The 23,941-nt window shown below is 36.7% G+C and overlaps 1 protein-coding gene across 1 annotated transcript in view; it reads right to left on the bottom strand.

Moving 5' to 3' along the window:
• The window catches only part of HELZ (helicase with zinc finger), a 67,082-nt gene that overhangs the window by 8,954 nt on the left and 34,187 nt on the right, over positions 1–23,941 (bottom strand). The window contains 14 exon segments of the mRNA XM_008949961.1: positions 575–815; positions 1,178–1,194; positions 1,196–1,740; positions 1,896–1,972; positions 2,483–2,693; positions 4,866–5,059; positions 5,898–5,949; positions 8,997–9,201; positions 12,598–12,826; positions 13,819–14,002; positions 16,704–16,851; positions 19,071–19,216; positions 19,853–19,971; positions 21,567–21,745. Of these exon segments, the coding sequence (XP_008948209.1) occupies positions 575–815; positions 1,178–1,194; positions 1,196–1,740; positions 1,896–1,972; positions 2,483–2,693; positions 4,866–5,059; positions 5,898–5,949; positions 8,997–9,201; positions 12,598–12,826; positions 13,819–14,002; positions 16,704–16,851; positions 19,071–19,216; positions 19,853–19,971; positions 21,567–21,745 (2,547 nt within the window).

Below are 23,941 nucleotides of genomic sequence, written 5' to 3'. Positions count from 1 at the left end.
AATATATATGATTAAAGCTGATGACCACTAGAACCATTTTTCTGTTTGTGTTCAACAGCTACCTTTCTTGCCCTCCAATGCTCCACCTCAAATATAAGCATTTTTCTTTAATCTGCTTTTAAAAGTGAAGGTTTTTTGAAAAAGAAAATTTCAGTTTTTATTGGGGAGCAGAGTTTGGGGAGGGGTTGGCTGATTTCTCTTCAAGAACATCAATCTGAGACTGCTAATTCAATCTGAAGAATTTACAGCTTAAATAGCTCTTAACTGCACTCAGACACCTTTTATAAGGAGAAAGTTGTTACTCTCTATCCATTCCTTATTCCACAAATACAGCACTGAAAAGCTACATAAAAGTATTTTTTCCACTACAGCTTTATTACCCAATATACCAACAGAATAAAGCATAACACATAACAAAAGCATAGTTGTAAGTCAGCCTGCCAGCTATTTTAACCTTCATAATAACAGCAGCACAAAGCAATACCTTTAAGTGTCTAGCACTTGATCACAGGGTTACAGATAGGTGCCCACTACTCAATTTTACACAAGCTCTGATGACTCATTAAACAAATACCTTGAATATGTTGCCTCTGTTTCATCTTCTGTATTACTGGCAAGTTTCCAGTTTGCCCTAACTTGCTGCTGTTGATGCAATCCAATTGGTTGCTGAGGAAGATGTGGTAGATGAGGATGGTGATGGTGTTGATATGGAATAGTGCCTTGACTGAGATAGGCATTATGTTCATTCCATTGCTGTAACCTGGCTTGTTGTTGCTGCCTTATTGTTTCCAAAGCTACATTTCCATGCATACGATCTACAAAAATAGTTTTAAAAAAAAATTTTATCTAATGCCCCTTTTTAAAGATCTTTATCAGAAAAGAAAGAATACTTTTTATACAGTATATTCCAGGGCCTATAATATACTCACTGCATTGCAGCGTATAACCTGGTTATTTAAATCATATGGAAAACCATATAAACATGAATCTTCTAATAAAGTGCTGAATATTCAAACATGCCTCAAGCAGCAAATTATGTTCAATGACATTACTTATGGAAACTAACCCAACAATGACCCAATTCAGAGCAATATGCCTGAAAAGGTAAATACCTCCTTCATTTTCACTTCAGTGTAGTTATAATTGCACACTGTGAATTTAAAGAAAAGTCACCTACCTAAAGTTTCCCCTATTTCCTGATGGATTCTCTTCAATGAAGTTGTTCAAGTGGGTTGGCAGAACAGGGTTGTGCTGGGCAATGGGCCTCAAAGGATTATTGACTTCCTGTAACATAGGTGGGGGATGTTGCTCTGAAATCACAGCATCTACAGCAGGAGAATGTGGTCGGTGGGGAATTGGATTATTAAAAAAAGACTGGCTGGGCCCTGCCTGGTAAGCAGGTGAAAGCTGTGAAGGTTGTGGAGGCTGCTGGTTCAAATGATTATGCTGCTGAACTACCTGGCTTTGCTGGGGTGGCATTTGGTTTTGTTGTTCAGGTAAATGATTTTGTTGTTGACTTAAAAGGTTTTGCTGCTGTTGCAGAGGATAGGGCTGCCTTGGAATCTGTGGCAGGTGCTGGAAGTGGCGACTGGGGACAGCATACTGGGAGTGGGGTGGGGTGAGGTGTAGATTCAGCTGCCTGGGGTTAAGATTTTCTTTGCGATGAAATTTAGCATTAGGATAACCAACAGTGGAACGTGACTCTGGGCTTCTGTTCTGAGAATTTGCTTCTAAGTCAGCCTAGAAAAAGAGAATGAAACGTTTTGAAAATTTAATAACTTCATTAAAAGAGAGAATATTAAAACAAAACCCGAAATTAAAACAAAAAAACAAAACAAACAAAAAAAAAAACAAACAAACAAAAAAAAAACCACAAACAAAGAAGACAAACCCACCTGCTTGGATTCCAGAGGCTTTTTCTCAGGTGTCCGAATTTTACTGATTTCAGGTCCAGCAGTGTTTTCACTTTTGCCTAGAACCATTTAAGAATTTAATTTGTTTCAACTGAGAAAATATTATTTTGTGTTGGGTTTTCTCCCAGACACAGGAAAACTTAGGCTTATTAGTAAAGCATTTACATGATCATCATGTATCAACAATATCATGGACACTTTACATAATTCACCCAAGTAACACTTTTCCTTCAACATCTGCACTTTGTTTATTAACCATCACTAGTTGTTTTTTTTTTTTAACTTAATTGCAAATAACAGCAGTAGTTACTACTGGACTGCAGACCACAGACCAATTATACCCTCACACACACATACACACACACACTTTGAATTACTGCTTCCTCCACAATTACCAGTATCTTAGTTATTCTGTTTGTCATGATAAATCCCAGGTTATTTCCCTAATTCTGTACATCCCTCAATTTCACTCAGGGAAACAAAGGCAAAAACCCTTTCCACAATATCCTATTTAAAGCACAAACTCCCTCAAAACAAAACTAATCTGCAAACTGATTTCAGCAACCAACCGTTTCGACTTTGTTCATGTTGCTCCTTGTCTGGATGCTGCAGCTGCTGCTGTTGTCCTATGCTAACTGGGGAATGATGTCCCAGGCCATAAGGTATAGGAGACCCACGCCCATGTGCCTGTAGCAGGTTCATATTATATGCCATAGCTGCTTGATGAGTGATGAGTCGAGGGTCAACTGCAAACCTACCCTGGTACCCTGTCCATGGCACCTATATGATTAAAGAAAAGAAGATGCAATTTGTTGAGACACATCAAAGGAAGTAAAGTAAGAAGCACACTGATACATCAGCAATAAGCACTCTTCAATGTATCAGATGACCTGACACACTAACACACAATTAAGGTGAGGAATAGGGGCAGGCCTAGCAGCAAGAGGCAAAGAGCAAAGATTTTGGAGGATTACCCTGAGCAAAAGAAATTTTGTACCAAAACTCATTCTTCTTTCAGTGGTTTCAAAATTCAGAAGAAAAACTGACTAACACACAATTAAGGTGAGGAATAGGGGCAGGCCTAGCAGCAAGAGGCAAAGAGCAAAGATTTTAGAGGATTACCCTGAGCAAAAAAAAGTTTTGTACCAAAACTCGTTCTTGTTTCAGTGGTTTCAAAATTCAGAGGAAAAAAAACTGATTGACAAATTGTATTTTAGTAAACCTTATATTAATCTCTTCTCTAAATAAGTGGAAGTGATCCACTTCCCGAAAGCATGTAAAAAAAGTCAGAAATTTTTACAACATTTTAAATTTTATTCCTTAAAGGAATGCAAGGAAGACAGCTCTGGATGAAATTAGTTCAATCTTGCCCTGTAGGGAATTTATTAAAAGGAGGAAAATGTTTGAATAAGAGGAGAGTGCAGGGAAAGTAATCAACACTCAGGCTGGCAACGTATCCTTTACTTTTTCACAGCAGACAACCTTTATGTTTTTACCTAGGGTATGGAAACTGCCTTAAACAAAGCAAAGAGATCATTTTATCTTACATGAACATAAACACATTTTACTTTAATCCCTGCTTGTTCTAAGTGTAACAATTTCCATGCAATTCTTTTCCTAAATTAGTATTTGCCCTTGAAATGTGCACTTTGAACTTTAGCTTTAGGCTACTATTGCATCTGTACAATTTCAACAAGCTTCTTTTCAAAAGCAGCTGTCTCATTAGTACCCCAATCTTCCCACTTAATTATTTAAAAATCCATCCTCAGGGAAGGTGAGCTCAAGATTCTTATTTTTTAATATATTTCTTTTGACTGGAAATACATAAAAATATATTAACCTTGGAACAACACAATGGAACTTTTTTAATTACCTTGGTTTGATATTAATACAACACGACCAAGCAGGACAAAGATACAGCTGCTGGCCTTCTCAATGCATTTAAATCTATCCATCAAATGCAGGTTTACAGTAAGCTAGGAAAAAGGAAAATTCCTTGACCTAGCAAAGAAAACCAATCTACAGCTGCCAGCTGATGCAAGACATAAGACTGAAACCAGAGTTCCTACAGCACATGCCCCATTCAGAACCTAGACTACAGCAGAGGACTCAGTTATTAAAAACCAAATTAACTGTATGCCAGCACTGAAAGTTATGACTGGAACTGAACACATCTGCACGTGTGGGTTCTGTGTCCTCCCCACAGCCTTCAGGAATTGTGTACAGAAATGTTCTTCCACAACATAACATCTGCAGCCTTTGTTCTTCCCTCCTGGATTATGTGACTGTGAAGGTTAGAAATAAAGCAGAGACTGCTTCTTTAATTTGTGTGCATTTTGGTGGGACAGTTTTATTTGCAATGCAAAATTCCACATGTAAATGTAGCCTAAAAGACCTGATTAGGAATCTGCATTGTGTTCTCAAATGCCATTAAGGAAAAGGATTGGAGAGGAAACTGGTTCACTATGAGGCTCTGGAAGGGGAAAACATCCCATTATGCTTATTTTTCTTATCACTTCACTTCAGACACCTTGCACTGCAGACATCCAAAGCTGGTAATTTAAACTGTATGAAGCTGATAAAGAGAAACAAGCTCTGTCTCAATCGCCTGTGTCTCTCCAATGATTAAGAACTGAACCAGGCAATTAATTCAGGCACAGGTACCTCAGCTCAGATGAGAGAGATTCCACTGGTGTGCCTAAACCTAGAGCTGAGAAAATGCACCAAATGACAAAAGCATGAAGTTGCTTTTAGGCTGCCTGGAGTTATTTGTGGGAGCAATGTTTTTAAGCCCTCATTTTCTGGTGCTCCTCTGCACAGCAACTCCGGAAGCCAGCTAAGCACACATACTTGAAGTGCTGAAAAAACTTGCAAAATATTCACTGATTTTGCCATTCATTTTTGTACATACAACAATTGACAGAGGGGAAAAAACAGCAAGTGAATTCTTACAGGCAAAGGCACAGACATGACCATATTTCCTCCATAGACAGCAGGTACATATAGAATACTTGTCCCAGTGTGTGGATCTATCCTTTGAACAGGACTTGGAGATTTCCCCAGATTGGGGTGAGGTCCCAGAGGAGGAGGGGGAGGAGTATATGCTCGGATAGGATTTCCAATTAAAACTGAAGGATTGGGCTGAACTAAAAAGAGAAAAAAATATATATATATAAATACAAAAAATATACACACAAAGAGAATATGAAGAAGACTATTTCTTTTTTTTCATCCTAATAGCATCCATCATTATAAAGCTTGTGTGCAACTCTGCAGCAGCACAGGTCTGATACACCAAGAGAAAGTATTAATCATGCCCTGTATCCCATTTCAAAAATCCAAAAAGGCAGGAAATAAGAGTGAAAATACAGAGAAACAGGTAGCTGGTAACTGCATTAAGGAAAGAATGTCTCAAACTAATTAAATATGCTGACAGTCAGAGTAGCTGTTAAACACTGCATCAAAACCTAGAATCATCCCCCTTTCTTTTGCAGGGAAGACAAGCTTTACATGAATGCTTTTTCAAATTAGTAACAAAATTATTAAACTGTTGCATGCCACCTTGCCAAAGTATGATCAATGATACCTGGATATGACAGTGCAATTTAAGTTCAAAGTACATCATAAAACTGTACATCATAAAACTGCACACAACATAATGTCCCCACTCTTGCAGTGCAAACACACTGGAACAGTATTTTACATCACTACTTTCCCACACAGCCCTTTTCAACAGGCCAACAACTATGTTGCACTAAGGCTCTAGAGTCAGCATGCACACCACCTATAAAGGGACAGCCTTGGAAATACCAGATGTCCACTGAACAGTCTATAAACTGTTTCCCCAATGCACACAAGAAGTAAACAGCTTTCAAACAGAGAAGAGACCGGATACTCAATTTATGTCACATTACTCTCAGCTCTACTGAAGCCAAATCAGCATGAGCTCACAGGAACTCCTTGAGCAGCAGCAGAGATACTTACCAATTCCATCAGGTGGGAAATGGTCATTCTGGTTATGATGATGGACCTTGCCCTTTAAAGGGAAATACAGCAACAGTAATGTTTTGCATTCTTACATAAACCAAAGCTTTTTATCTCAAGAGAACATTATAATTAAATACAAAACAGAGGTTGAAAGTTAGCCCAACATTTTACTCTTACACATCCAGTTGTTCAGTTCCATCCCCTGACTATGAACTCACAAAGCTGGACAGTAAATATCACTAATGCAAGTAACCAGTGGGTGGCCACCAGTCCCTCTGGGGATACTCTCTCCCAAGGCCTGTTTTCAGATGCAAGGAGAGTTACAGCAAGCTACTCTGAGTTTCCTTGCTCACCACTTTATGTCCTGCTGCCTCGCTTCTCTTAGGAGCAGCCCCCAGTACCAACATAACCCTCAGTTCTCCTCTTCATGGCAGTCTCTTGCAGGGTAGGAATACCTGACTTAAACTGGACCTAAGTATAGTTAAAAATTTAAAATATATCTAAAACCCTTTTGATGCTGCAAAACTTTTCTTGCCCAGGAGATAAGTCCAGGCAGTTTTCCAGCAGTCTGAGCAAATTAGTCAAGGTACAAAGACAGGTTGTTTGACAATGTTGACTCATGCATAAACCAGATTAAAGAACTCATCTTTGAATGTTCCTCTCATTTTAAAAATGAATTATTGAAAAATAAAATAATTGCTTTTAATTTCAGTAGTTAAACAAAAGAAATCTTTTTATTTGGTGAAAAGAGCAAGATTCAGTCTACAACTGTAGAGGAGCTACATGCCTTCACCACTCATGGCTGTACCTGTTAAACTGTCAGTTAGTGCCAAGCAGCATGGGCAGAAGTCTAACAAATCCCTGTTCTACCTATTGCAGAATTATATTATTATTGTATTTTATAGGTGCCATATTTTTAAAACAGAAATAGCAAGTAATGACACAAATTCATAACCATGGCTGTCCTGTGGAACAGGAGCTTCAGCATGTAATGGTACCAGGCTGATAAAGAGAAGTCAGCTGGGGCCATCTGCAAGGTGGAGAAAGGAGGTGCTGGGTTTCTTTTATCTTTTTCTGTTAACAGTTTTGATGGCTCCATGACTTTATATAGTCTATTATTAATTTAACCATTACTGTTTCTCAAAGGTTTCTACATTAAGGTTTGTTTCCCTCCCCATTTACAAGACACCTACACCTACACTCCAAGGGCTGGCGACTGGTGCACTGGAGCACAGGTACACTCAAGCCTCCAATTCTGCTGAATAAGAAGGTGCTATTTCACAAAATCACTTTTCACCACATATGAAAAACAAGCCCTGAACTGCATGGATATCCATAAACTCACCACAAGACACTGTATCAGAGGCTGTTCTCTTTTTGTTTTTCTCCCCTACAATACACCAGCACTAAGTTTTTAATCTTTCATTTTTCAATGTTAAATATTGTACTTTGGAGGTCTAAGACAAGCAAAGCTAACCATCTGCTTTTAAAACCTGAGCAGAGGGAAATGTACCATGTATCACAGCCATTCCCTCTGTGTGTTGAGTACTACTTATTGCTTTACTTCTGTTACTGCACATGCTAGCTGTCAATTGTATTCAGAGGGAAGAGATTTTATTGTAATTATCATACAGGTGGTTAAAACATTTTAGATCTTAAGCTGAAAATACAGTGCTGCCAGTTTGAAAGTGTCTTTTCTTGATTTCTTGATAAGCAAAGTGCTTAGTTTACTAACAAACTGGATGAAAAATAAACAGAACAGTCTATTCACAGCTCTCACTTCCCCCAACCACCTCCATTTGGTTTTTTACTATACCTACGTTTTCAAACACTTTTCTTTCATTTCCTAAAATGAAAAAATATTAATAGTGATGTTCTATTATCAATGAAAATGCATTCAAGACTGAAGCACTCATGAAAAATAGGAGTGCTGCAATGACTTTTTAGAGACAATTTTTTAATTTACAGTTTTCTGTAAGCCTAGTGTTTTGACACATGACTAGATGCTTTAGAAATCTGGTGTTTGTTTCAGAAAGTAATGCATCTTGAAGAAAACCAAATGTTCTCACTTACAAACCCTCTTTTGTGAATGACTGCCAAAGGGAATGCTTTCCTTTTTGTACCTTAAAGCTTAAAAAACCTGTTGTAAAAATGAAATTTAAATGATACAGCACACAACAAAAATGCAAAGCTATGGAAAATATGTATGGATCTTCTTTCTTGAATAAGAGAATTCATCACAAACCTGACAACCTGCATTTTACTTGCACCTCTAAACACAGTTTAAGTTATAATGCAAATGATTTTGAAATAAATGATAAAGAACTATGAAAACAGAATTAATCACTAACATATCATCCCCCAAAAATCTCCAAAATTTAGTGTTATTCTTTATCATCCTAAGGAAGGAATGTATTTTCATCACTTCTTTACCTGCTCTTATAAACAGCTGATAAAATTATAGCTGTGTGGTAATTTCATCTCTCTGCCCTCTTGATGCTAATGAAATCTGGTCTTCTGAAGGACATTATTAGGGAGCTAATCTAGGCAATATACTGCTTTACAACATATTTTTAATTCTATCAAACATTTACCTTACAAAAGTCCTTAAGTTTTAAATGTGATGTTTAGATCAGATCACTTTGGGCTACTACTCTGTTGTTGCTTATACTGCTTGTCATGGTCTTTTTCAACCAGGTAGAGCACAGGGTACTTGGGGCAGGAATTGTCTCTTGGTTAGAGGATTTAATTTGGCTTATCTAAGTACTGAGGCCAAGATCCAAGGCTGAAGTTCATCAGGGTCATTACAACACAGTCAGTGAACATGCCAGAGCAACCCAAGGTATACATTTAGTAAAGAAACAAGACTTGTATGACCCCAAGCTACACTGTTAAATACTGTATTATAACACAAGTTCTAGAGGTTTCACCTGAAAATGCTGAAGATCCCTCTGGAATCTGCACTCATACCTGATTGCACTGAAGCCATTTTAAAACATACAGCTTGTTGCATAAAATCTTTTATATAATTTCTCAAAAGGCATTTCTACATTCACTTCCACTTTCTGACAAAATTCATCATCAGTAGAACTTTACCTTTGGTGGAGACTGCTGCTGTTTGGTGGTATTGGCTGAATGCTGATGTCGAAGAGCTCGAGGGATAAACTCAGGAGCCAGTGGGTTCAACACATAAGTTTTCTTTAACTCCAAAGCTTCCAGCTGAGCTTTGATCTGTTCAAATGTGATACCGTGGAGACTTTCATTCTCATGACACAGGGCAATAAACCTTTCCCAAAATTTCCTATGGAAAACAATTTTTAGAAACAATAAAAATGAGTAAGACCCGATGGCTGTTGTTAAAATTAAACCAGATTTAATATAACTGTGTGGCATTTTTATATTTAATGTATGCTCATTTTACACACAAAGCCAGCCCTCCCTGCAACCTGATCCACGCATCTGAGCCCCCCAGCATAATGCAAAGCTCCCCAGTCATTTAAAATGGACACAGGGGTCTGCCCATGCATATCAGATCTCAGCACTGGGTGTATATCACATTTAATATTAATATCACACACAGGTCTAACTTGGAGCTTTTTCCTAGAAAACCAAACATAGCGAACACATCACTTAAAATTCTGGAAAGCACGTGATTTATGGAATTTATTAAATCTCAAAGAGTCACAGGGATTATCTAGATTCTGTGTCCTGGAAGATGCCAAAAAGATTCTAGGAATTTAGGCAGATCATTCAATTCTAGTATCACAGATACCAAAGTTGAGATACACCATCAAAACTACTCTTGTGAAACACTGTCATGTGAAGATTAACATGTCAGGAGTATCTGGAAGGCCTTTGAGATCCTCTGGTAGAAATCAAATAAAACCATAGATTTTAATGAGTGTCAGGTATTTCTAAAACATACAGAAGAAATTTCAAGTCAGAAAGACAACCAGCAGATAACACATGACTTTCTCTATGAGAATTCTATATCCAGCATTTTGGAGGGTGGAAGGGTTATTTAAACCATGTAATAAAAGAACATTCCTACCTGTCTTCTGCTTTCTCATGACATATCTTTCTATTACCTATAAAAGAAGTCTTTACATTCTTAAAAGCCACAGTAGTATTTGTATAGAAATTTTACATTTCTAATTTTTTTTTTTTTAGCTTCAAAAGAGCTTTTTTTGTGGTGAAATTACTTAATTTCAAAAGCTGTTTAAATAAGGTCTGAAGATGTCACTTTAAAAAAAAGAAAAACAAACCACTGATTGAGCTGTCCTCTTTCAAAAAAATCAAGAGTAATAAAAGTTATTGAAAAGGATTAAAAAGACAATGCTCTTAAATGTGCACTTGACTTTAACTCATTCTAGTTCACCTTTCAGTCATAAGGTCTGGACAATAAGCAAGCACTATTGTTTCCCCAAATCTGTAAAATAAGATTGCTGCACACTAATTTTAACAGCAGTGTCACATTTTGCTAAGTAGCTGGCTTTGTGGAAAAGAATAAATGTCTTTCTTGCAATGCTGTAATGCTACTGATGTATTTAAAAATTCAAAATAGTTTTCCCTAAAAGCTCATCTGTTGTGATTTTATAGAGGCAAGAAACACTCTTAAAATTCAGGATGCAAGATGGCCCTTCTTCTGCATTTTGCTGCAAGGCAAATATATCTTGCAAGGTTTTAAGTGAGGATTAAAAAAAAAAAAAATTAAATACTTTGCTGGGATGCTTTAATGATGGAACTCCTTCCAATTAATCAATTCAGTCACCAAACCTAGTGCCAACGACCACAAATCCACTGAGACCCATCCACGTTTGCTTAAAATGCCCCAAGCAGTCTCTCTACACACAGAACACTTGTACTGGGGTGTAAGAACAGAGAATAAAATACTGCTGTCTCTGTCTTACAGTGTGCTCTGGAGTTTAAAGGGAGTGTCTGCCAAAACAGCCCTGTCTAGTCCGATTGTAACACACAGAAATGTACTGATTACCCTGGGCACACTTCACAAAGCTCTCTACAACTATCATTACAGAGTCTTGACTCATTTTGACAGGTATTAGAATATTTATAAAATTCAAGTACTCTCTAAACTTTTTTGAGGTCTGTTTTTCCTAATGAAATGTCACTTCTTTCAGACTTCTATGCTCCTGTTATACCAAAAAAGAACAATCTTTCCAGCAGCATGCCTGAGCCCCTGCAGCACTATTTTCAAAGAGCGAATGTTCAATTATTCAGTGAAACAAGACAATGGTGTATTAAAGGGAAAGCTTAAGATACATCTTAATAAAGCTTCAGTGATCCTTGTTTCTTAATTATCTTTTTGTTTTAGCATTTTGAACAGCTACAGCTGCTGGTCTTCGAAAGGCAAACTCAATCTCTAAGAGCCAAGACTGTAATACATACCATGCTGATACCCTATACTTTTATTTTAGTAAGTTTTTTGCATGCCCCATTTCAGATATTTTGAAAGGAGTCATACTTGGGAGAAACTGCTGAGCTCTCACATTTGAAAAGAGTCCCCTTTTAATTTAAAACCTCAACACTCTGGCTTAGGTGATAATTCAAGATATTGTTCAAGAGATACAAGAGATAAGAACCAATAACGGTCCTAGGTGCTAGCTAGACTAATGAGGGATTAACTAACTCTCTGATTTAGGTAAAACTGCACATCCTGAATACCAGCATAGGGAAGAGAAGCAAATTTATCAACTAAGAGTAACTTCTGAACAAGTGGTAAGAGGCACAGAGCTCTTTCTTATCAGTTAGTCACATCAACAACATCATGTCTAAAAAAAGCTGAACATGTAATGGGAAAAGTGAAATAAAGCCACACCAAGTAGTTCTCTTTAAGTGAGATATTATTTGCAGCTTGAAGTAGATCACTGTATTAGTGTAAAGATACTCTTCATGTTTCCCCAGCAGATAAGTGGTTAAATTCAGGTTATATTTCATAAATGCAGTAAATAAAGGTTTGGTTTCCATTTGGGTTTTTCAATTCTGATCTTTGAAAACCACACCCATTCTCAATACAGTAGAATACTGCTCAGGAAGGTATACTACAACATAGAGGTAACAACTGACAAATATGAATTTCTAGCTTTATTTTAATTCAGTAGTCAGGGCAGCATCTCCTCCCTCCGACAAGTAAGCCTCAGGATTTATCTCTGATCATTTCAGCATTTCAGCTCTTCCATCAAAAAAGAAACCTTTGATGAACATGAATTTGGTATCCTCAGGATCAGCATTTATATCTCTTAGCATTTTTCACATTCCTTCCCATGTCTATAAAAAGTAAATGCACTCAGATTGCAGGGATTACTGCAGCACTGCCTGCCTGCTCAGCCTGGGCAGGGCTACCCCTGCCTGCTCTGCCTGCGCAGGGCTACCCCCTGCCTGCTCTGCCCCAGGGGCCCTTCAGCAGCACACCTTGCACAACCTGAAACCGTGCCCACAGATTCCAGCCTCTGCAAGAGTTGGGAACACAACTACAGCTTTACCATCTTTGTGGTATTTCTATGGATACAAACGTGAAGGATTTCAATTTCATTATAAAGTTATTTTAAGGTTTTAAATATATTGTGTGGTTTTTGGCACCTAAAAGAACATCCATTGTTTTACTAAATCCACCAGTCACAGATAAATACATTTTCTAGTATCCTTAGCCCTGATTAACAATGGAACATATATGAAGTACCTGCATCTTCCAATGGAACATAAAGCAATAGGATCTCCCACCACAGCTACCAAGGATTGTGCTCTTGTAATGGCAGTGTTGAGAAGTTTGTAATTAGACAGGAAACCATAATCCAAATCTTCTGTGGAATCCTCCAGTAACTGCTCTTTCCTTTTAATGGGTGTTTGCTTATGTTTACATGTATGCCGTGTTCGTACTGTGCTGAGAAACAAAACTCTAAACTGTTTTCCTAAAATGAAACAAAAAACCAATGACTGAGATAATTGTAGCTATTTCTGCTAGTAACACAATCAGAGCTCTGCACTTGCCAGCCAGATTTAACACCTAGATATTCTGAACTGCTAGCTGAACCCTTGATATGAAGGGCTTTATGCAAGAATAATAAGATTTAAAATTTTTAAAAGATGCTCTATAAATAGCATATTCTAGTACAAGAATATTTCCTCTTTAAAAAACTTATTTTTCATCTTGATATTAATCACTCCAGAACCTTCTGAAATGCTAGTTATCTTTACAACGTTGCAAATCAGCCAATAACAAAAAAAAAAAGAACAATAAAAATTTATTCTACCTTATAAAAGGTTCTGGATAATTTTGGTTCATATTTAAAAATTTCTCAAACATACAAACATCTACCATGAAAAAAAAAAGAATACACCACTCACTGTCACTCAGTTACTTTATTACCTTCCTTTGTTTGTTACTGACTAAAACTGCAACCTAGCAACAGGCTATGCCTACACAAAATTCTTGTTATCCATGTGATTGCAGTAAGAAATACCTAAATTTGTGGATCCCTTTTTACAGTCTATTTCACAAATGCAAAAAAACAGTAAAATATTTTGAGGCTAAAGCCTTGTTACTTTTTTACATTTTAGATTTACTTGTTGCATTTTTATTTAGAGCCATGCTTTGCCCCTTAGAATAAAAATCTATCAGTTTTCACGTTTCTCATTCAATTTATTTCATAAGTAAGCTTGAACTTGATTTTGAAAAAAAAGATAAATCTCACATCCACAAGTGTATTGCTTTGGTACTCAATGTTGGAATAACATCTGACACACTTGACAGTTTCATTTGGATACGTCGGGTTTTACGGGTTGTATCCACCTCCCTTTTGTTCTGATCCATTTAAGATTATTTTAGGAAGTCTTACTTAACTTCAAAAGTTACATTTTTCAATTCCTTAGTATACCTTTGAGACACAGAACTATTACTTACCCTGAACATTCAGCACTCTCTCCACACTGACATCAGACAGTCTTTTTTTCCGAAGTTCAGCCCGAATTCTGAACACCTGGTCAGCGTAAGGTGTTACGACACCTATGCTGCCATCATCCAATTTGCCCCAGGCAACAGGCCACTTTCTTCTTAATTCTTCAACACGCTCTACTACTTCAAACACCTTAAAAGAAAGTCAGAATTCTGAAAAGTATGCTCCACTGAAGATCATTCTTTGATATGGAAAGAGAATTTGAAATTTAAAGCTCTAAAACATTCACGTGACAGTATTATGTATGAAAAAGCAATAATACCATTGCATTCTATACCAATACTGTCAAATATCATGTATTAAAACAATGTATTTACTATATAGTACCTTTTTTTTAAATCTTGAAATAAAAGTTTGCCCACAATACTGTCACCTTCAAAGAAGAAGCTTGGAAATTATATTAATGATCTTAATTTTCAGGTTTATGTTCTTTACAAAAGTGTCAAGTGCCATAGGACCTTTCTTACCAGACTTTCATCTAATTTCCATGAGTAAATATACTGCCTAAATAGGGATTTTGCCTTTATTTTGTATTTTATGTATGTCATATTAGAGTTTGAGAACTCTAGAAAGAGAATATACGTACCAGGGCACAATCACTTCTCATTCCAAAGGATACAGTCAGAAATTTCAGATTATTCATCAACTGCTAGTTCATCTCAATGAAACACGATTAAGTGTGCTACCCAACAAGACTAATGAGTAATAAAAACTGAAAACCTCCTCCTGTGAGGAGACAGGCTCAAAGTAACCTCCTGCCAAAAACCATCAGGCACAGCAGCTTCTGCTTCAATACACTGAATAGAGATATTGCACTGTAGAAGGTAGTTCTGAGTACCTTTACAGAAGGTTTGTGTTGTGTTTGGGTTGTTTTTTTTTTGTTTTTGTTTTTGTTTTTTTTTATATTGCTGGGTTTTTTTAACATTCACATTCAATATGTATCCAAAAAATGTCAATATGTGATTCAGTAAATATTTATGCAGCTATATAGGGTGTGATAATTGATTGTGTGATGATTGTTCTCCTACAGCATCTCAAGGGCAAGCTTGTCCTCTCAACAGAAGCTAGGCAGAGAGTTCCTACAAGAACCTCAATCGTTCTCAACTTTCTGCTCTTCCCAACTCATTCAGTTATATTCAGCTGCAGGAAGGGGGCATTAAAAAGAAATTTAATGCTCTTAGCTTTTTTATTATCTCTTCTTTAAATTGGTAGGTGGGACTTTTATGGACATTTTATGAATGTGAAAAGTGATATAAATCACAATGGGCATATCCAATAGTATGAAGCAAAGCAGGTCCTAACTGCTAGAAGTCTGTTGTTTCATGTTAACTTCTTAGCATCTAAGATCTGATTATATGACACACATTCTCATTTAAGTATATATTTTTAAAAGGTGGATCTAAACTGGAACAGTTTCATACCATGACCTTTTGCAGGTATTTTGGCAAGCTTCTCTGAAAGCCTAGAACTTCTACCTATGTATTTAGAATTAAAACCATATGGGGAAATTTTAGAACTAAAGACCAAAAAGGGAAAGTGTATTTTCCAGATTCCAGGCACCAATGAACCATAAGATGCCCCAGTGCAGAAGTCCAAGGGTCAAACAGCAAAAATCTCCCTCATCATCTGAATTTCAGTTTTTCATATTGGTGTTTAAGCAGCTGTTGTCCTTCATTTCTGCCTGGAGCTATTAATGACTCATAATTTTCAGACAGTTACTTGGCTACTGAAGATATTTTTAGATTTTTTACAACTTTTTTTTTTAAATGGCAAAGCAATCCAAGTAGATTAATGAAACTAGCTAGGTGACTTCATTTTTTTTTTTCAGTGATGTGTCGAAGTCATTGGAACTTTTTATTTAAATAGATATTTTAATACATCAAATAATACATGAGTGTAGCATAACAACAACAAAAAGGTTAAAAATTGTGCACCAGCTGAACTGCACCATGATCAAGAAAAGGAAATAGCTCTGCAGTGCTTCACAACAAACACCACTGCTAAACTACAACCTGACTCCAGATAAAATTCCTCATAACTATAAGAAAATTAGTTATATTTGTTTTTCTTTAAATGTCATTAACATTTCTTAAGATAGCTTCTTTTTGGGGGAAAAAAAAGGACCAGGGTCAACCCTTCCCTGACTTGATGTGACTGGGAAAAAAGCTATTTTCCAGTATGAAAAGTATTACCAAGTTGGGGGTGTGGGGTGGGTGTGTTTGTTTTTTGTTTGGTTTTGTATATTTTGGTGTTTTGTTTTGTTTGCTTCTTTGTTTGTTTTTTATTCAAGGGAAGGAATGAGAATGCACATAATTTTCAAAGAATACAAATAAATCTATGTGAAACAAACATACTGAGAACAAGTTCTCACCTAAAAAAAAAAAACCCCAAGCATCTCATCTGCACATGATCAGTGAGACACTGATCCCAAACATATTAAAGCAAATATGAAATGTTACTCCAGAGGACTCTTATCTGAGTGGGAACATTTCTACAACAGTCAAAGAAATACAAGTTTTACTTCAAATTGCAGTTACTCTCAGTTGCTATGATACATCCACCAGAATGTCACAAAAATTAGCAGGGAAGACATGCTGAAGAATGAGCCTGAGAGAACTGTATGCAACTTACAAATTGCAAAGACAAAATGATCAATTGGTGGAAATATTCACTACAATTGCAATGTTCATTACTCCTGTTTAACAAACTCCATGTTTCCCTCTCTTAGTTGAGGACAATTCATGTCTTCCACCTAAACAGAACATATAACAATAAATTCGGAAGGACTGGAGTTTTAAGAAAACAATCAAGAATAAAGCCACAGAAGAATTACCTCTGCATTATTGTAAAAAGCTGTACTATTTTTTTCTTGCACATCTTCCCCACGTGCTGTGAAGAACGTCAAAGGGTAGAAATCTTTGTGTGCTGGCTGCTTTCCACTTGCCATCAATTTGCCTTCGTAGAAAAGTTCAGATGTATAACTGTACCAAGGCAAAACAGAATAAAATGGAGTCTGCATACATGCTCACTGACATAGGATGCAAATCTCACTGATAAAAATATGCAAACACAAGATATTTCCTAAGGAAAACAATCATTACTTACTCTTTGACATCTTTATCTTTAAGGGATTTCTCTAAACCAATACTTCCACACTACAGACTGAGTGAAGGCACTAAAAAATACAGTTTTCCAACATTTTTCTATGAAGGGAGCATTTTCTTTAATCTAAAACACAACAAAGTTATGACCATTCTCACTGTTTCTCTCAGTTCTGGGGGTTTCAAACTGGGCAAAAGGAACACTTGCTGTCTGGCCCTGGTTTCTGTCTGGGCTGGCTGAACAACGACCATGTCTACATCATTTGAAGAGTTCTTGCACTTAAGAGACTAAAGATTTCATGTGTACTGTGTATCAGAAACAACCAGAACACACTTCCTCTGCTAGCAGCAGCCATTAGAGAAGCTGGCTGACTGAAAAAGAAACTAGGCAAGAACTGCTGTTGTGGTGAAAAGCTGAGGTGAAGGCAGAAAACTGAATGGAACAAGACAAAAGCCAGTGAGAAGATTCTGCAGATTCCTATCCGGGCCTACAAGTTCTTCCAGGTTTGCCAAGTATTGTAGTTTAAGATGTAAATAAGTGGTCACAGAAAAGCTAAAGAAACTAGTCTGCTACCAAATCATCAACAACTGCAGCTCACTCCTGATCCAAACTGGCTTACACTGCATCATCCTGCAACTCTTCCATGGATTCAGCTGCAGCAGCCCGCTGCTGCCAATGAGCAAATTAATTTCTTTAATTAGTTAATTTCTTCTGCAAATAATTCTTAATAATGAGTTCTCATTCAACAATAAACTCTTTCTACAAGAACTGTCTTTTCCCATTACTCCTCCAAAGCCAGGCTGAACTAATGGCTTGTTCTCTCCTTAATTTCTTTTGGTGTCTTTACTCCAGTTAGGTAGGTATGATTAATGAGCCCACCATGGCCACTGTTCTACACTTACTTCTATCTTAAGTCCCATTTGTCAGTGGAAATTCCACCATATAAAAAAAAGAGTAGACTTGAAACAATCTCCTAAATGGACCACCATCAGAGCATTTAGCAGGTTTCACTTCACAGCAATCAGGAATCAGGCACACTGAACTTTCACTAGCCAGCTGACTAGCCCCAGTGGTATTTCTGCAGTCCTTACCTCAGTGTTTCAACACAGTGGGTCTTTCTAGAACTCACTGCCTGAACTCCAACTGCTGAAGTGAATTTTCATATTTCTGAGGCAGATTTCATGGAAGTAATCTCTAAGCAAAAGCTGAAACAATCCCTTCCTTGTCAGGTTTTTCTCTCATTTCAAATTTTTAATTTCAGTAAGTACGTAAGAAATTCAGCATCATTCAGTTTATAATTTCATAGTCCATAAAATGAAGACAGATCAAGTTGTGTAACCAAGTATGTTACACTCTCACTTTTGATTCCCCAGAGCACTTAAATACTTCTGCTTCTGCTTTGAACACAGTTAATAACCTAATTAGTGGGACTGGATACCAACATAATATTCTTCAGTACATATCTGAGCCACGATTTAAACTTTAGCATTTTTCCCCATGATTGCACTTACTCTCTCTAGCACAGCTCATGGATGAGCTCATTACACTAGCAGCCATTAGTTTATCATAGCATAAAAATGCAAACCCACTGATTAATGTGTCTTGAAAGAAGTAATAAAGCAACAAGAAAGAAACATGCCCAAACTTTGACCTATTTTCTTCTGTTCATAGTTGTATATCCATATGTTCCTTACACTGGACATAGCTTACCATTCCAAGACAATCCACAAGAGTAATTCTAAAATTCTGAAACACTTCAAAGAAACACAGATCCTATATAATATTCTGCAGAATATTTAAAAAGGGAATGTTGGCTCTTCTTTTGGCTTAGTGTACGAGTCTTGGAGCCAAATCATCCCCACCTGAATGAGAGGTCTGTAATACAACTAACTGAACCCCTGGCATCTCTTCTAGGAGACAATATTTCAACCTAGTGACAAAGAATTATTCTACTAATTAGCCTTGAAACAACTAAGATTTCACTACAGAAGCAGGCAATGTTTCTTCTCTTCATTCAGCTGTGCTTGGCTCGAGAGTTGTTTTGTTAACTCACACCAATCAAAGAAATGCTTGATACAGTGGAAAAGTTCACACCTACTTGATGATAGCTTCATGGGAGCGATAGTTCTCACACAGCAAGATCCTGCATGGAAATTCTGCAGGGTAGTGCTCATAGAGCCGATCAAGCAATGAAACATGAAGGTTTCTTTCCCTGGCAAATTCACTGTAGACAAAAGGACTGAGCTGTAATAGACACACACACACACAAAGAAAACATAACTAAATATGTGGACTTGGAATTTCATGCTCCCAACACATGTATTTTTTATCAAAACAAAAAGAAAACCTTGCTTCAACTATACGTTCATAGTTGGAAGACATACACTGTGGCTGTCCCACAGAAATGCCCATTCATACTATGAAAGTCACAAAAGACCAGTATGCTCTTAAAGAACAATAAAACATTCAGTAACTATGTAAAGAGGAGAGAAGAACCCTTATATCCAAGTTTTTCCTTTAGGACTTGGATAGATGAGTATCTCAAAGCAGAGAGCTCTCTGACACAAAAAACCCTCAACCAACCAAAAAACCTCCCCAAGAAACACAATCAAGAAAACCCTGACCAACAAAAACAAAACCAAACCTGTGTTTTGAATGACATTACACCTTTACTCTGCCAGTCACTTTACAGTGAAGTTACTACCACAAGAAGTACAGCATACTCTCACTTAGCAGAAATACTGAGTCTGCGTTACAGATTACATGGTATTCATGAACCACAGAAATTCAGAGCAGATAAATAACTTAAAACATATAGATACACTTATATATATATACACTGTATATGTAGTTTACATTCAAAAATCCTACAGCTTTTACCTGCATATGGTCTCCAGCCAAGACAATTCTTGTGTCTTTATTAGCTAATGCTAGAGGCATAATAGTTTCACACTCCATAGCCTGCGCAGCTTCGTCTAAGAGAATGTGTGTAAAAAACCCTGTAAAACAGAGATATCAGCAAATAAGTGAAACCTGAGACAAGATAAAATACACAGTGCTAACAATACAAGATATTGTACTGAACATTCTGTATTCTGATAGTAACCAAATCTAGAAAAAATTCAGCATGGCTTCTAAAAATTAATTGCTAGCAACTATTAGAAACACACAAACTTATTTTCAAACCCATCAAATGACCAACAGTGGTCACCTCTCTGCCAGTGACATTAGCAGCAGCCCACAGATCTGCCTTTTTTCCTGATAAGTGAAGTTAAACAAGTGTTTTATCTGAGCCCTCCTTATGCCAAGAGGAAATGTCTCTTGGCAGAACTCTCTCAGTAGGTTTCTGAGATATGAAAATCTTTTCACCACCATGAGGCTTGAAGAGCTTTGGACAATGACAATGACAAGGACTTCCTCAGGTACCTGAGTCCTATTAACTATTTTATACACTAAATTTCCCATTAAAATTGCACACATACCTGAGCACTTTGCTGGTTATGGGCTTTAAGGAATGTTGGGGGGGAAAAAAGGAACAGAAGTTGAAGGAAAATTTAAATTCAATCTTATAATATTGGACCAAAAGGTTGGGTGGGTGGAAGTCTATGCACGTGATAACACACACTTGGAAAAAAAAAAAAAAAAAAAAACCTGGGCCACAGCAGACATATTTTATGAAATGTAAGTTCAGGACAGGTATAAAAGAGGAGTGGTTTTATATACTGATACATATTAAGGTTTAAAACAAAGTATTAGAGGACTTAGTGTACCACCCAGTTAAGCTTTTATACATAAAAAATGTAGCAATTTTCTTTGGAAAACATGATCATCATACAGCTGCAGACACATTACTACGACATGACTGTACACAGCTCATTGCCAAAAAAAGCAGTTACTTCCATCTGAAGACCTGAAAATATTTACCATAAACTCCCTATTAGTTTTCTGTATTGCAACAAATCCGTAAACTAGCCAAAAAAAAAACTAACCATAACAACTTCTGTAGAGAAACTTCACATCCTCCAAAAAGCGGATGGATTTCAGTTGCAGATCATGGAAACAATAAAGCCTAAGCAGCCTCTGCCCCCAAAAAATCCATCTAATATATTTCAGTTTAGACAACAACCCTAGAAGTAGCACGTTAACATAGCATGGGCTTGTATGTGTGGGAGTTGTTTGCAAAGCTAAACAAGTCACAAAACAAAAAAAAAGCTCTCTGTATGTATTTATGCTTACATGCTCCACTGAGTAATGGCCTTAATGAGCATAATATTCAAAGTCAGAATCTCAAACAGAATTTTCCCTCTTGGATCTCAGAAACACCAGATCATAGATAGTACTGCTTCATTTGTTTGGTTTGTTTTTCTTTTTTTTAAATAAGGAGAAAACAGATTAAGCAAAAGGTTAATTTGAATACCAGCAGTTGATAGCTCTGTAATAAACATATATTCACAAAAAAGGAGAAGACTATTTTAAGATGATCATTGTTTACTTCCTTTATTTTTTAACAGTTCAAAGCATTGGGTAAGGAACTGACACTGGTAAGAGGAAGATGTCTCAGGAATGGACACTTCTTGTTTAGGAATTACATTACCTGGTTCAAGATCCAGTTGACATAGATACTGTGATGTATTTAAAGTAACAACTACTACTCGTTGCTTAAGGATGTCTTCTTTCTGTGGCATCTGAAAGGTGGAATGTGTGCTTGAAATCAAACAGTACTGATGCACAACTGGGTGGACAGTCTTTACCCAGCGATTTCTGAAATATACCCTAGAAAAGAAAAAGGGGGGTTATTTTCTATACAGTTTAAGCACAGTGACAGCCTAATATTTCAAATACCAATATTCTGTTTTCTGGTACATACATGTCATCTTCAAGAAGCAAAGCATCACAACTATGCAGAATTACATACTAAAATATACTACCATGTCTTACTGTCCTGTATTTCCTTTTACACATATTACATGTCTTCTAAGAGCCAAACAAGAAGTATATTCATCTTTTTTCATCATGCAGCACCATAACTATTATACCCTATATAAAAGAACAAGAAAACAGTGCCACAAAGGATGGCTAAAGTCTAAAATATCAGGACATTGTCAGCAAAGCACTGGACTTCAAATATCTTTCCATGACATACAAGATAATTTTAATCACCATATCATGAGATCCATGATGAATTTTTCTTAAAAAGTGATGAAATGTTATAGCCAGTCTAGCTAAATGGAAGAGGAACAGGGAAGACACAAAGACTATGCCCCAGAAAACAGAGTACAAATAACTCCACAGAGGTATACAGAAATATACCAAAGGACCCCAGCTGTGCATCTGGATAAAGATGTCCAAGGGCTTCTCTGTGGGATGTTCCTCAAAAAAAATAACCACTACCCACTAAGAACTATGAAGCTGAAGTGGAACCTCCAAACTACAAGTAACCACTGTACAGATACTAAATTAAAATAATTTTAATTCTAAATATTATTTCCAAAGCAAATTAAGATTAAATGATGTAGACTAATTTCAGTTCTAAATACAGAATTTAATGCTGCTTGGTTTATTTAGTCATTATTTGTTTTCTCCTGAGCCCATATCACAAATACCATATCACTAATAAAGTATTTGGAAAAGTGTAATTATGCACCTAAGTGCAAAACATGATTGCACTGGCTGGACTTTGGGTGCCATGTGTCCACCCACATCTGAAAATTACAGCTCAGTTCCATATAATGGAAGAGAAACAATTATTAGGATTACAATAAATTTGGTTTGCAAAAATACAATCTCCATATTGGACAATAAACACAAAATGAAAAGTGAAGAGGTGCAAAGGCACTGCAGTGTTCTCAATGGCTTGTTTATTTGACAACACAACCAACCCTGACATTTTTTGACCAAAGGTAGCTCCAGTTATGACTGCATTCAGTGCAAGAAAAAGCACCACACTCCTGAGTTCTCTTCAGAACAAGAATCTCCTAATGTTAACCCAATATATTTATTTTTTATCAGCCAAACTGATAAGCTTTATTTAATAAACTGTTATCACACCAATGTAACACCAGGAAGTCATGGCCTAGTAGCTAGAATCAGGCAGCACGAGCAAGATGACCCCTGCTCTACTTATCCCAGTTATTCAGTCAGCTTTCAGGATTCAGTTTCCCAATGTTAACTTATCTACCACCTCACAGGAGTACTGTGAGGATTAATGAGTTTATTGTGAGTTTATGTTTGTAAAGCACTTTGAGATTCTTGGATGAAAGGTGCTATTGAAATGCAAAAATTTTATGGTTATTAGACATTATTATACCATGCACTGTCTTTTATTACAAAAATTCGACTGTGTGTGACTCAGATTGGCTGACAGCATTTCAAACTGCATTGCTGCTTACCCATTAATTTATTTTATTTTGATCTGGGATACCTTTTTGATCTCACAACTATTATACACCACTGGCATAAAAACACCTGACAGATGTGACTACTTCGAAAAAGTCATGATACAAGTAAGACACACTGAACAAGCCATTTCTTCCTCCAGTGTAACTGGGACTAACTAAATCAACTGTAATTTCATTATTAGTTGAGGGTTTTTTTTTTAAGTTAGAAGAACTCATTACAAAAATAGATTTTACCAGCTTAAAACAAATTGTAACATTTCACCCTGCAACTGCAACATACCCTTAACTTCTGATTAAACAAGTGACTAACCTTTAATCTCAATACTTGCCTAAGCAAAGTACCTGAATGCCAGCAGAGTAGTGGGGCAGTCATTAACCAAAATATTAGTACATTTTGCTTCCATTGATAAAATCCCATCAAATATCAATTTGTACAACAGACTATTTGCAAAAGTAGTGAATTTATATCAGTAATTAAGAAGAAACAATCATTTCCTTGTTCACATTTCAGGCTGGGATTGCTCCTAAATCACAAAAAATACACTTGTAAAAGTTCAGAGTGAGTCTAGAG

The sequence above is a fragment of the Merops nubicus genome, unplaced genomic scaffold, assembly GCF_000691845.1.
Source record: "Merops nubicus isolate BGI_N331 unplaced genomic scaffold, ASM69184v1 scaffold18111, whole genome shotgun sequence".
Lineage (NCBI taxonomy): Eukaryota > Metazoa > Chordata > Aves > Coraciiformes > Meropidae > Merops > Merops nubicus.
The sequence above is the reverse complement of the archived record's forward strand: the minus strand, read 5'-3'. Positions and strand labels throughout refer to the sequence as shown.